Source organism: Xiphophorus maculatus, chromosome 5 (genome assembly GCF_002775205.1).
Source record: "Xiphophorus maculatus strain JP 163 A chromosome 5, X_maculatus-5.0-male, whole genome shotgun sequence".
NCBI lineage: Eukaryota > Metazoa > Chordata > Actinopteri > Cyprinodontiformes > Poeciliidae > Xiphophorus > Xiphophorus maculatus.
Window position 1 is genome coordinate 31604413 of NC_036447.1, and position 14646 is coordinate 31619058.

The 14646-nt window shown below is 38.1% G+C and overlaps 1 protein-coding gene across 1 annotated transcript in view; it reads right to left on the reverse strand.

Moving 5' to 3' along the window:
* LOC102237391 (protein sidekick-1) overlaps window positions 1-14646 on the reverse strand; it is a 487074-nt gene that overhangs the window by 12363 nt on the left and 460065 nt on the right. Inside the window, exons 31-41 of the mRNA XM_023333436.1 lie at window positions 13741-13844; window positions 13565-13635; window positions 12567-12705; window positions 11101-11157; window positions 10693-10794; window positions 8985-9100; window positions 3436-3622; window positions 3211-3348; window positions 2971-3132; window positions 1352-1477; window positions 788-952 (exon numbers count right to left, since the gene is read on the reverse strand). Coding sequence (XP_023189204.1) covers window positions 788-952; window positions 1352-1477; window positions 2971-3132; window positions 3211-3348; window positions 3436-3622; window positions 8985-9100; window positions 10693-10794; window positions 11101-11157; window positions 12567-12705; window positions 13565-13635; window positions 13741-13844 — 1367 coding nt within the window. The remainder of the gene's footprint in view (window positions 1-787; window positions 953-1351; window positions 1478-2970; window positions 3133-3210; window positions 3349-3435; window positions 3623-8984; window positions 9101-10692; window positions 10795-11100; window positions 11158-12566; window positions 12706-13564; window positions 13636-13740; window positions 13845-14646) is intronic.

Genomic DNA, 14646 nt, shown 5'->3' on the forward strand with positions numbered 1-14646 from the left:
ACTTAAAAGAAATTCAACTTCATAATTTAACGCCTTGAAATTGGATCTTTGTCTCTTTAAAAACTCCTGCTCTTTCTGAAACTCAGGAACTCATCACAACATGGCTCCTCTATTAACCCTCTAACAAAGGTTTTGCCAAATGAAATCAGACTTTGCAGATGCACAGTTCCATCTGGTGTTTACTAATTGCTGCTAGCTAGTCTGAAGGAGGAAGTTGCAGGGAGGTCTGCTCTTTGAGGAGGTACTATTCCATTCAACTGCATACATAGTTGAATGGTTGCCATGGGAGACTGAAGGATTTCTTAAACATAGATGAAAGAAGACAACACTTCCGGTATGTTTTTAATGAAGGAAAAACATTATAACCTGATGTAAAGCTTAAAAAAGTCACTGATTTTACATAACATTGCCCGTTTAACAGCACAGTAGTGTTTTTTAATTTTACACTCATTCAGCATATTGTGCATTTAGAATACGAAAAGTAAAATGTTGCAGCAAATCCTTTGAAAATAAAGACAGCTCTAAGTGTCTGTTCCTCTGATCTGTTCATTAGAAGTGCTAAAAAAATGTTTAAAGCTAACTGATAAGTATCTGAGTTTAGATTTATGTTTGACCTTTTACACAGGCTGTAGCTGAAGCAGTTCTGCCTTTAGGTGGCAGCAAAAGCCCAATCACCTCAGTATCTTCCTCCTCTATGTTGCATCCATCAGGCAGACAATATGTCTAAACTACTGTCTAAACTTCCCCAGCTTTATCTCCAGTGGTTTGCACATCTGTGTGTGTTTACCAGCAAGAGCCACGGAGGGTGCGCTTGGCTGTCCGTAACCATAGCGATTCACAGCAATGACTCTGAACTCATAGCTGACCCCTGACCTCAGACGCTCCAGTGGCACGGAGATGGACCTGCTGGCTGGAGGGAGGAGTCGGATGAAGGAATCCCAGACTCCCTCGTCTACAGGAATACAAGTTTCATTAACACAAGTGGATGGATATAATTAGTAGCTGTGAGTAAGAAGGACACATTTTAGATGGGTAAAATATTGTGGTGGAGACAGTAATTGCTGTTACGACTTTTAATAAAGAGGCTTATTCATTGTTAGCAGAAGAAAAATTAAATCAAAGACTACAATTGCTCTCCTGCAGAGTGCTGAAGCTGTTTCCTTTCCTGTATGACACACATGCCCACGCACGCCCACCCCCACACACAGACACGCACACACACTGGTATTTAATTGTGCCTGACTTGATTTTGCACAATGCAGAGACTTGCACTCAGAACAGTTTAGTGTGAGTAAGTAAAATAATCAGTACAGACAGTACAAAGGTCGGAGCAATGAGTAACAGAGCTCACCTGAGGGACGCGCCTCCACAACGTAACCAGTAACAGGAGTTGCACCCATGTCTCCCTCTGACCAGTGGATAGTGAGGGCAGAGGATGTCTTGGTGATGGACATTTCCACCGGCGGCCCCGGGGACCCTTCAGTATCAGAGGAACACATTCACATGTAGACATGGTACTGATTTGTGTTGTTTTCCTGGGAATCAACCCACAGAAATTAGTTTAATCCTACCTATAATTTATTAGCAATGCACAATACATTGGCACTAACATCAGTATCGACTGGTATTAGTCATTTTTTAACATATCAGTATTGGTTCGATAAAAAAAACTGGCTTGATAATAACAATAAGTATTAATTTCCATTTTTGTTTCCATTTGTGTCAGGAGGGGAAGGGGTAGAGGTTGGTACTTCATGTTTGGTTCAATACAATTCAATACATTATCCTGGGTTTCCTTAGATAGAAACCTTTTAACACATTGAGTGATTAATTGAGCATACTGCACTGTTTGATACCTAGGATCAATTGGAATGTAAGTGTGATTGAATTGAAATAATATTTTGTAAAATGCCTTGAGATGACATTTGTTGTAAACTGCCAGTATATAAATATAGTGAATTATTAATTGTACTGGCAAAAAGCTTGTTGGAAATTTGTAAGGAATGCTGAAAACAAGGAGCAGTGCAGGGACCAGTTTAAATGAGCGACCATTTCTACCAAGAAGAGTGGTCAAATATCCATCCATCCATCTTCTTCCGCTTATCCGGGGTCTGGTCACGGGGGTAGCAGCCTAAGAAGGCTCTCCCCAGCCACTTGTTCCAGCTCCTCCGGGGGAATCCCGAGGCGTTCCCAGGCCAGTCGAGAAACATAGTCCCTCCAGCGTGTCCTGGGTCTTCCCCGGGGCCTCCTACCAGTGGGTTGTGCCCGGAACACCTCACCAAGGAGCCATCCAGGAGGCATCCTAACCAGATGCCTGAGCCACTATAACTGGCTTCTCTCGATGTCAAATATCCAATTATACTTAATTTCTTGTGTGAAGTAATGAAAACTTTTGGGAGAGTCCAGATTTGAATCTGAAGAAGAATCCAAGGAGGAAGCTAACGTTTAGGGTGATGGCAAGGAGGTCTTCAACCGTAAAGGAATTAAACCAGAGGAATAGAAAAAAAGCCTTTCAGCAGTTGTGACTGCTGAAATGCAAATGACAAATTTTCCATTGAATATTTAGATGGGTATAAAAAACGTAAAAAATAAAAATAAAAACTGAGAGCAGAGATGTAACAATAGTCCCATTATCCTCTGTTAGACAAGCTTCTTAGTTAAGTAAAAATAAATTTAAAATACAATCTGTTGAGGGTATGAATAATTTTGGGCTTAACTGTATAAACTGGGACCTGTATTTAAAGGTTACTTGTATGTAAACTTCATACCTGTATTTTGCTAAAAAGAAATACTTTAGAAGGTCAAATCAAATCTTAATTTCTTTTTTAATTTTCAGCTGGGGATATCTAAATCTTTGCTAAACAAAACACCAAAAGACACTTTGAATGTTTAATACTCTAAATAAAATCATTTGAGTTGAAGCAAAGTCTAAAGTGACAACATGTAGAGATTTCTGTCAGCTCTGCCCACCTTTCACAGGTTGAGCTGTGATGTTTGCTTCCACTGCTGATCCGTAGCTGACTGTGAGAGCTTGAACCCCAAACATATATGTTGCTCCTTTGATCAGGTCTCGAACTTTTAGCCATCGCTGCCAGCTCCCTTTCACATCAACTGTCACCACTTTACTCACTCCTGCAGATTTTTGAGGAGAAAGCACTTTGTAACAGCAGACATGCCCTTTAGTGAGTGAGTGTCTGTGTTTGTGCATACCTTGTACAGGAGCGGTGGGCTGATAGATGACCCGGTAGCCTTCCACTTGTCCATTGGGAGTGAGTGGAGCTCCCCAGGACACGTTGACGCTCCCCCCCATCACTTCAGAGAAGGTCAGGTAGCTCGGCTGGCTGGGCGCTGCGGAACAAACAGACCAAGGAGATCAGAAGACACGCTGCCTGATGGTTTAGTTTTCAGGGAACTGAGTTGTAACGAACTTCCTACCAGACTGCAGAGTCCGGGTCCCACGGGGGTCACTGGGAGGTCCATCCCCAGCAGTGTTAAAGGCAGTCAGTGTGACCATATATGGTGTGTAGCTGGTCAGGTTTGTGAGGTGAACCCGGGTATCTGGGACAAAAATCACCTTCATCTTCTCAGTCTGGTTCTGGTTGTCTCTTTCCCAGTAATGAATCTGGTACACAGTGAACAAAAGATTCATACTGTTGCCATTCCATAAAAACCTTGTATTCAGCCTCATTCAAACTGAAAACTTTAAATATAACCCAGTGCAACCAAGTCCTTTAAAATTCACATAAATTGTAAATCTGTGTGTAATCTAGTTTTAAGGACAAATCCAACTGTACAGTGAAGGTTACTTAAAGAACTTCAGTGAATGAACAGCATGAAGAAACACAGCAGGTCAGAGAAAGTTGTAAGAGAATATCCAAAGCTTTTTTTCTTTTACCCCTTCAGGGGGTCTTTTGTAGGCTCTAGTGTCCCTTATATGAAAGTAGGCTGACAGGAAAGGGGGGAAGACATGCGGCAAATATCGTCGGGTCCAGGAGTCGAACCCGCGACGGCCGCATCAAGGACTCAAGGCCTCCAAACATGGGTCGCGCTATCCTGTACGCCACCACGGCACACCCAGAATATCCAAAGCTTTAAACATAGAACACAGCTCAACTCAATCCATCATCTGGAAACTTGAAGAGGAACAACTAACTATATATTAAGTGATAAAACATTTACATTTGTTATTGTGTTTACACTGCCCTGATAGATCTCAGAGACCCTTCATCCTTTCCTTATGGTATAAAATCCACAGGGTGACAACACAACGCTAGGAGTACGACTAAACAGGAGAGTATCTAGAATAGGTACTAAACAGACATAACAAAAAGTAGATCTCGCATTGGGTGCTCGGGCGCAGGAAATATGGCAGCCATCTTGGAGCGGCCATCCGTCCTACTTAGCTAAACCAAAAAACAGCAGAAGATGCCTCAGCACTGCAGGAAATCTTTGATCAAATCAATGAACTATTGATGTGAGAGCTCGGGGGATGACATCTGCTTTAGGAACATTTTTGGTCATTTTTAAGAAACCAACAAATTATTTATGTTTTTTGGGTTTCAAATAATGAAAAAGATACAACTGTTGTATGTTTTTAGATTAATATTTGTTGAAAATTATGATAAAAAGCATATACTTTCCACCTTAATGACAAGAAAAATAGATCTAAATATATTTCTGGTAGTTTTGGTGTCACTGAAGATTTTCTTTGACTCATGTAACTTTTCTGAAGCCTGCCTTTATGTGTTGAGTCAATTTTGTCTTTGAACACTTTAGCACCTTTTTTTTAAACAGATAAACGATACAGGAACAACAAACTCATTATTGTCTGATCTGCAGTCAGAAGGTAATATTGTGGTGTTTATAGAGACTGATCCAGAGCCAGTCTTCTGTTAAAGAGAATGGTTCAGAAAGGCGTACACAAAGAATAGAGTACCAAGAAACCACAAAAACAAACATGCACATATAATCATAATGATGTGCTGAACAGCACAGTGTAATAATTAATACAAGATGTATTTGTTGTCTGAGAACACCTGAATAAAGTGTTCACTCAGTTGTAGATAAGATCTGATACTTTGCTAATATGCCAATAACTTTTCAAATAGCAAAATAAGACTGGTATATTTAATAAATGCTCTACATTTTTTAATTTGTCATAAAAACTGACGTTGAAATATATTTTTGGGTGAACGCACTATCTTGCAGTTGGGAAATAAAACTGCAGCAGAGAGGTATACAAATGGATCAATTTTCTTGTTATTCAGAATATATAGCACTATGGAGCACCATAATCCATATTTAGTGCTTTCAAAGCTGAAGGTAGCAGCTTCTGAGCAGCACTTGAGGGCAGCATTTGACCGTATCTTTTCTTCTAGGAGTTCTTACTGTAATGAAATACACAATAACTCATTGATACAATCAGCTAAAAATCATAGTATATATTACCTTCAGCTCACAGGGGGAAGTTCCATTTAAACAGAATGATATGCCTTGCTGTATTTAGTGAGAACTGCAAAATAAAAGTTGAACTCACTTTGTAATTTCCTCCATTGTTGTTCAAAGAATCAGACTTTGTAGTTGGAATTTTCAGGACAATTAAAAACAAACTTTTTATCTATCATAGATGATTATTTTTACTGTATAAAAATGTTATTTAAATTTTTCAACTGTTGAGAATTGATTTAGTAGTCTTCCCAAAAAGACTTTCACTGTTTTTGTATTTTTGTCACTGAACATGTTTCAGATGATCAAAAAGAAAAAAAAAATCATTTTGAATATTGTGTGATGGTCTGTTTCTGAATTGCTGTGTTAGTTTCATGTACTTTTTTAAGCTGCCCACTAATGGAAAAGGGCCAATATTGTTCCATGTTTTCTCCATGTGTGGTTCACTGGAGTCCCAAAGCCTTACAAGCTGCCTTTTAACTCTTTCCAGACAGATAAATATCAAGACATTAATCTTATTTATTCTTGCTATAGGATAGGTCTTTGAGGTATACCACACATGCTCATTACATTTAATATACAAAATCATTCTCGGATATTGAGATTTCACTCAATCAGTTCTGCTTGTTTTGCGGAATGCGTTGTTTAAAGCTACATCATGATTATGCAAATTAGCTGCTGCTGGCCAAGTCCTCTCAACTCACTGTTTTCATTAGCTCCTGCTAATGCGGAAGCACAATAACTCACCACAAAAATATCTTTTTCCGCAAATGCAACCTTTTTTTTAAAAAAAATTACCTTTGCAGGGTTAGAGGAGAAGCAATTACCTCTATATGTAAAACAACAACAACAACAAAAAAAAACACAGACAATGTCAGTATGTCTGAGTGCCTGACATACTGTCACAAATTGCATCTTCTCAATATAAACTATCCCTTTCAGTTTACTACAATTCCAACATTAAATGGAGATGACTAGTGGATCTAGCAGAAGCTATCATTCAGTGTTAGCTTGTGCTAAATGACAAATCATGTTCATCCTGAACAACAATACAAAAGAAACCATTATGTATGCCATCATCTGCACATTTGTGATGAACAGCAGGAACAAAACCTGCTACCAAGTCTTTTGGTAAATCTTGTTAGTAGTTTTCAAAGAACTCCTTCCTAAACTGATCTGCACAAACTACAACTTTCTCTGGCAACATCACAAGGGACATTGCAAACAAAACATAAAATGAAGCCACACAGCTTTGTTCTATGTGACTGGACACCTGCTCTGTATTGCAGCCAACAGCAAAATATGTTCCATATCCAACAGCCATTGTGCAGCAGCATAAATCCAGCAGAACAACCAGTGTTGTATTGTAATGAAGTGGGTGGAGCTCCACTTGTGTTGCCAGATGAGGGGCTGGACATTGCTTGGATCTGCTAGGTAAGAAAATTGTGACGCAACAATTTAGAGGCTTTTGAAACAGGGTGCTTTGCAGAAACCAAAAAAAAGCTCTTGGACTGTTCCTAGAAGCAGGAGATGAGTACAGAAATGTTCAAAAAGTGAATTTTACATAATAGTGAACCTTTGAGATTTAGCAAAAGTGGCAACTGAACTTTCATACCAACCTACGTTGATTTCAGATAGCTTTTTTTCTTTAAGAAGTACAATCTAGATTTGAAATTTGAGTCATAATAACTGAGGTTATTTTATGACAAAGTAAAGTCAATTTTGTTTACATACATGTATGTATTTTTGTTTACATACAGTACATGCATGTATGTAAACAAAATTAACGTTATTTTGTCATAGAATAACCTCAGTAATTATGACTCAGATTTCAAATCAAGATTGTACTTCTTAAAGAAAAAAGCTATCTGAAATCAACATAGGTCGGTATGAAAGCTCAGTATCTATATGAATATCAAATAAATTAGAAGAAGTGATCAAAGTTCATTTATCAGACAAGGCACCTTTTGAAAATAAACTTTAAGAAGGAATTCAACATACTTCTCATTAGTCTCACATTTACATAATAAAAATGTTTTTTATGTGTCTGATATAATATCCTAATCTTAAATGTGTCTTCTTTAGCTGCAATTATAACAGAATAGCTGCATAACTAACATAAATAAACACTGTGTTACTGAGAAAAGTGAGCTTTTCTATAAACTATAAAATTGTAATAACTAACAAATTTAATGAATATGAGTATGTAAAAAAAATAAACCTGGAAAGGCAAGTTTTCTATAGCACCACTCATACACATTTGTTTGATTATTTGATTGTTCTGGGTACTGGCTTACCAAGGGTTAAAATATGGCCCAATAACATGTTCACCCTGCTTTGCACAAGAAGAAACTACAACCGTAAGACTTTTTCTTGGTTCTAGCACTGTTCTGGTGCAAATGATAGACCAGGCATTTAACAACTTGGTGCCTCTCACAACAAAGGTTAAATGGTACCTGAAGACTAAACACAGCTGTGTATTATCATTATATATGGTTCAGAGGTTTAGGCCCTGAATGCATCAGAGCCAGAATGAAGACTGGCAGGTGGTACAACCACTAATCTTTGATAAGCACAAAACTAAACAAGCTCACTGCCAAGGAAAAATGTGCAGAAGCTGACTTGGCATGGTGGGTAAAAAATCCACCAGACAGAAAGGAGGAACAAAGAGAATCTGGCACTGAACAAAGAAAAACAAAAAACTTGCATCATGAGGGAGCACAGGAGCCATGAAGATCAGGTTGTTGATCAGAGACTGAGAGCAGGAGAGACAGTTGTGCAGAATACTGACTGAACCAAAAGCAGAAATATCCAACAGGAGCTTAAAAAACCCAGATTAACCCAACAAAGACAAGAATTCAACAAAACAGAGAGACAATTTGTTCTGAAATCAAAACCTCCTAAGAATCACAGGTAGAACCAGCCAAGCTGTCGCCTTTCCTCTTTGTGTGTTACCATCCTGTTGTCTGAGCTATTCATCAAACAGTAAAAGAAGTCACAACCTCTAAATTCATTTATTATTCTTTCTTTGCTCTTGTTCTTTCATCTTAATCTCTTACCCCCCTCCAGTGCTTTACAACCTGCTCCTCAAACCTAAACCCGCCCATCCGGCAGTTTAAACACCATCCCTCCATCTTCTTCTCTGATCTGGATTCTAGGGGAACCACTTTTACGTCTCATTCCTTTGCTCTGCAAATATTACACTCCTTTCTTTAACATTTCTGTCCTTAACTCTGACACACACCAGTGTCTCAAGGACAGATAACCTTGCGTCTGAAGTGCCTAGAGTAAGAGATGGAGGACGGACAAAGAAATCATACTGAAACCATTAAGGAATTTTCAGATTTTCTTTCATATGTAATTCTTTTTTTCTTGTCTCTTAGATACTTGAAGACACAGCAGCATTAACCCTCCTTCAGCAGGCTTGATGTAGACACTTATTTTAAGCGTTTATTTAAGTGTGTGTTTGAGTCTCACTTTGCCTTTCCCCTGGCAGACATGTTGTATTTGTTCCCTGTGTGTTTGTGCTTGTTTCTCACCTTGTAGCCTTGGATGAGTCCATTCTGGGTCTCCAGGGGCGGCATGTCCCAGGTCACTTCGAGGGTGGAGGGAGACACGGCTGACACCTTGATCAACTGAGGCGCCACCGAAGGAGCTGCAGCCGGAGAGACGAGAGGTGCTGGTTACTGTGTGTGAACAGCTGCATGTTAAAAGACTGGGAAACGAGGAAAATATGCTCTACCCTTCCAATTAGAATGAGCCTCAGGCAGGACCTTGTTATGCCACTGTACTGCACATAAGAATGAACACTGAGCTGTGTGCACCTGAGGCTGGAAGAGAAGTCCATATCACCTGATTTCATCATTCCCCTCCAGGCTTTTCTGGCTCCCCCTCCTGCTACGCTCCCCTATCCTCACCTTTTACTCCTCACTATGTGGTACGTACGGCCTACTAAACTCTGCAAACACACTCACACAGCACACTAACAAACACACCCCTACACATGCATGGGTGATATGAATGCAGTGCTGCTCCGATGCACTGCAAGTGGAAGTGTTTCTAAAACAATGTGGAATTCTATTTACCTCTACTCTTGTTTGTAGTTTACAAATGTCTTGCTGTTTCAGGTGTGTGTTTGTGTGTGTGTCTTTGTAATTGTGGGTTGAATGACAAAGTAAGCTGGCTGTTTTAGGACTCCTGCTTTGACTTTACAAGTAAACGTAAAAGAGGTACAGCCTTCACTATAAAATAGTTAACCTTGTGTCATATTTCATGATGGATACACATGGATGCTTCCTATTAGAGAACAAAACAGAGACTTTAAAAGATCATTTTACTGAAGCAGGGTGGGGGGACCGGACAAAGCCCACTAGAAAGAAGACAAAAAGTCTAAAACTCCAATAAGATTAAAAATCTTTTTAACTGAAAGTGCACTTGGTTCCTCGGTACCTTTGAACAACTTCACACAATTACATGAAAGGTTGTTGATGAAATCCTAAAAGCTATCAAAACTCAGAATTGAGCATCTGCACTGGCTGAAAACAAATTTATTTTCCTTTTTAGTCTATTTTTTCGTTGTTTTAGCTTTGTCACTGCAACTTCAAGCAAAATATAACTTACTGTTATTCCTTCTGTCAAACAGACTAACATCAGGCTGTTGAAATGCTGTCATTTTACCAAAATGCTCTGAATTTACAGCAGAGGTAAACATTTACTTTTCATGGAAATAATACTCTAAAGCACACTAGCAATTAGTTCAGGATACCTTTGAAAGCAACCTTCGTAATGAATTACAGTAATAAAAAAGACAATAAAAGGCAACAGGTCTTTAACTTGACCTGAGCTGGTGTCTGTAACTAAACCTAGCAGAAAAACTCTTCAGAATGCTAATACAGACTATGCAGTGACGCTCCATTCAACCTTCAGGAGTCTGACTGTTTCTACTCTGCAAACAGTTGGAGGTAATTTAGAGCAATGCTTGTAGAATAATTTCAAAGAAACTCAAGGTTACCTGGAAATTAAATATCCATGTCCTAAAGAAAGATATCGTGTGTATAGCTTGTTATTGAATATGGTAAAAACATAAAGGTGTAAAAATTGAAAAGTCTGAAATTTCTTTCTTGCACTGAAGGCATTCACATATCTCTACTGAGAAATGGAAATATAGAGGTTGATCTGAAAACAAGACTTTCTTCTGTCATATCTTACAATTATAAATATGTTTCATGATTGTTTCTTTTCACCTACCTGCCTCTCCAACAGACACCTCAACCGGAGCGGATGGATGGCTCTCACCGATGATGTTGTAGCTCGTCATCACAATATGATAATGTCTGAACTTCTTTAGTTCTGTAAACAAATGTCAAATCTTTTCAAAGCATTTCTGTTGCACTAAACATGAAAACACACATCTCTAGTCAGAAGTTTACATCCGACATTAATGTCAAAATAATGTCATAATAATTGTACAGTACAAAACTGAGGATTTATGTATATTTTTTTTCACCCTGTGTAGATTAGAGAACATCCCCAATGAAGTCACACTTTTGGACACAGTTCTAGTTATCTCATTAAAAGTGAATATGACATTTATAACCATAATCAGTGTATCAGGGTAAAGACTTTGGCTTTATGTTGGTCGACTTTGTAACTTACGTGTCAACTCAAACTCTGTGAGTGAGGCACTGCTGACTGTCTTGAAGGTGCTCTTGGCTTTGGAAAAGTGAAGGAAAACAAATGGAGAGGAAATCAATTGTGCTTTGAGTCCAACAACAAACTGCTCAATTATAATGGGATTTAATAGAATCACTGTATTGAAGAACAAAGCATTCAAAGACATTTTTGCTTCAGTATTGTTGCAGGACTCTATACTTTGCAGTGGGTAGAAATTTTTCCACCACTCTATACCTACAGACAGAGATGCTGCTGAGTTTGAGGAATAGAGAGGAGAAAAATATCGTTACCCAAAAATAGATGAAAATAGATAAACACAGCATAGTGTACAATGCAAATAAAAACATTTATCAAAGCTGAAAATTATCATTTAAACAAGGTTCTCTGAATTAGTGGCAGTCCATTCCGAGTTTTCCAACACCAGGCAATCCTGACATCATGAGGGTCCAACCAACCGACGAGAACACAACTGATGGCAACACAGGAGCTACATCATGCATGTCACATTTAATATCACAGTTTGCAGGCTCACTTTTCCCTCTAAATTAACTGTCATAAAGGCAATGTTGAATTGCAAATGATTAACAACTTTGTAAAACTTAAAACTCTTCATTTGAAGGAGAATTGTACAAGACAGTTAACTTACAGTTACTAAAAAGTAAAGTGCTTTGGTGAAAAGAACATCAAGCTTACAAACGTCAGCGAAGTGCATTTATCAGGACTTTTAAAAACGTGGTTGACAGACAGTCTGCCAATACTGTTGGAGCATGCACAACTTGTAAATGGTGTCACTTTGTGTAACTCACATTGGTTGCAGCTTAAAATTCAGCCAATCAAACAGTATTATGACTAAATAACACAAATTTATCTGTCAAGGTTTAACTGTTACAATTTTTTCCAGTGATTTATCCTGTTTTTTCTGTTTGAGACTTTGAATTATTCAGAGCTGAACAAAAACTATGTTAAGTTTTGTGGCCATATTAGTAACAACAACAAAATAAACAAAATATTTTGTGAGCTGTGGAGCCACACAGCTCACAAGCTAAAATGGCAGACAATAACTTGTTGGCATAACTTGTCCTTCACGGTTTCTAATTGGCTTAGAGTACAATATGGGCCTAATATATGTCTGTCACTGAACCAGAGGGAGACTTTCTGTGTTGCAGAGACTTTATTTTCCTAGAATGACTAGTTGCTCTGCAGCTTCAGAGTTTTTTTTAAAGGCAATTACATGTGCAATTGGTCACACTCTAGAGCCTTGAGATTCTCAGATTTGGTTGACCCTTTCTCAATTGGGTAAGAGGGCAAATTGCAAAAAATAACACATACTTTAGATTAGATTGTTGAAAAGTTAAGTTAGAGGTGTTCGTGTACACCATGGAGTTATTTCTTCTCAAGTAGAGTTGACGTAGCAGCTGGCTGACTCCATAAAAAGCAGATCTACTTACCTGTAATGAGGGCACTTGTGCTATGGTTTTTGGTTGTCTGGACTCGGTCATCACTGACAGTGGATTCATTTGCAGGAAGCTCCCTGTAATACAGCCTGTATCCAGTCAGGACTCCATTAATACTGTCTTCACTGGGGCGCTAGAAAACATGCAAACCGACATATACTGCTCAAAAAAATAAAGGGAACACTTTAAGTGTTAAACACCTGTTTAAGTGTTCCCTTTATTTTTTTGAGCAGTGTATATATTTCCATAGACATTAGTAATACATTTCTTCAAAGACAACTTGTGAGCCTATTATATTTTTTTTCAAATGAGCTAGTTTTTTTTTTTTGCCACAGACAGGACAAAGGAACGCCAGCAGAACTGCATTTGAGCTGTATTTTATTAGTCATCCAATTTAAAAGGTTAGAGTATCGGTCTTGCAGTAACTTGCAAAAAGGAAAGTGATGCTTCAATAGGTTTGGCACTCTCATAAAGGGTGACGAAATTGCTGGTGACTTTGTGTTTTCATTGCCTCTTTCTGCTTTGACATAAGGCTACAAAGATGAGAAAAGACATTTACAGACAGAAGAGAAAGAGAGGCAAGCTGTAAAGTACTCAGAAGGGATCTACTGTCTTTTCCTCTTCCTCTCTATTTCCTCTGTTGCTGGATTGACTGCTGAGGGCACCTTTCAACCTGTACCACATCACCTGCTGGTATATAATCATTAAGAGTTGAACATTTCTCTCCTGGCTAAGACAGTCCATCCCTCAGTTCTTTTCTACTTTCCTCTGTACTTAAAATTTATCCTCACTGCTCTTTGACATTTTCTGCTTTAATAAATAAGAATAACCAATTTCACAGACACCAACAGAAAGCAAATTTATATAAAATAAAAATCTGACAAGCCTCGTCTCTTAAAGTAAATGATTAACCTGATCTTTTAAGATATAGTATGTTGAGTTGAGATCTATGTTTAAAAAGGACATTTGTAATGTTTGAAGAAGAGAAATACCTTCCACTGCACCATTACTGAGGTAGTAGTTGTTGGTTTCACTGAGAGGATCACTGGCGGCTCATTAGGAACTGGAAAGAAGACAGACAAAAAAATGAACAGGTAATTGCTTCATACAGACATCAGCTCCACTGCATCCAGGTTTCCCTTCATTCTTTAAGCATTCCAACCCTTACCGTCCTGTAGAGTAGTAACAGCCTCTGTCTCCTTGCTGAGGACACTATCTCCTACGTCATTGGTGGCAAGCATTCGAATCTTGTATGATGTGAAGGGCTTCAGCCTAAACAACCACAATCAGAATCAGCTTTATTAGCCAAAATGTGTGCACTAACAATAATTTCACTTTAGTGAATCTTACACTCCCTGTGAGTAAGCACTCACAGCGAGTGTAAGATGCAAACAGACACAACATTGTCAAATTCCAGTGGAAAAATACTGTTAAGGGATTTCTACATCTGAATATGATCTTATTTAAATCCACATGTTCAAATGTTCATATTGAAAGACAGAAACTTGTTGCACAATCATCGTCATGCATAATTCACAACATTTATCTCAGTGTCATTTCCCATTTTGAACCATTTCATTTGTCAAACATTAGCAGTGAAATTGGTGCATAAATCAGCATTCTGGCAAAATGACATGTTGTGGGTTCATGAGATAAAACAAAACAAAAAATAAACATTCAAAAATGTATTTTTAAAGGGTTTACATGAACAGACAACAATTGTTTATAAAAAGTTTATTAAAGCTCCCTGATGCTCAGAGAACCTAAAACTAAACTCAGTTAAATTGTGTTTCCAAAAATTATTAACTGGTTTATTAAACTTTGAGCAGAGTCTCTGGTTTCTGGCTTCATAATACTGAAGGAGCAAAGAGTGATGAGGTCCAGTAAAGGGATGTAAAAACTAAAAACAAAGTGAACTTTTATTGGAGTAACTGTTGTAAGTGTAACTGAATGAGTAAATAATCTCAATTGAAACAGATTACTGAGAAAATGCTAAAGGAAGAGTTTGAAACATGGCTAAGAAAAAAAAAGGATTTATTGCAAGTTATGTAGTCATCACAACAGTAACCAATAT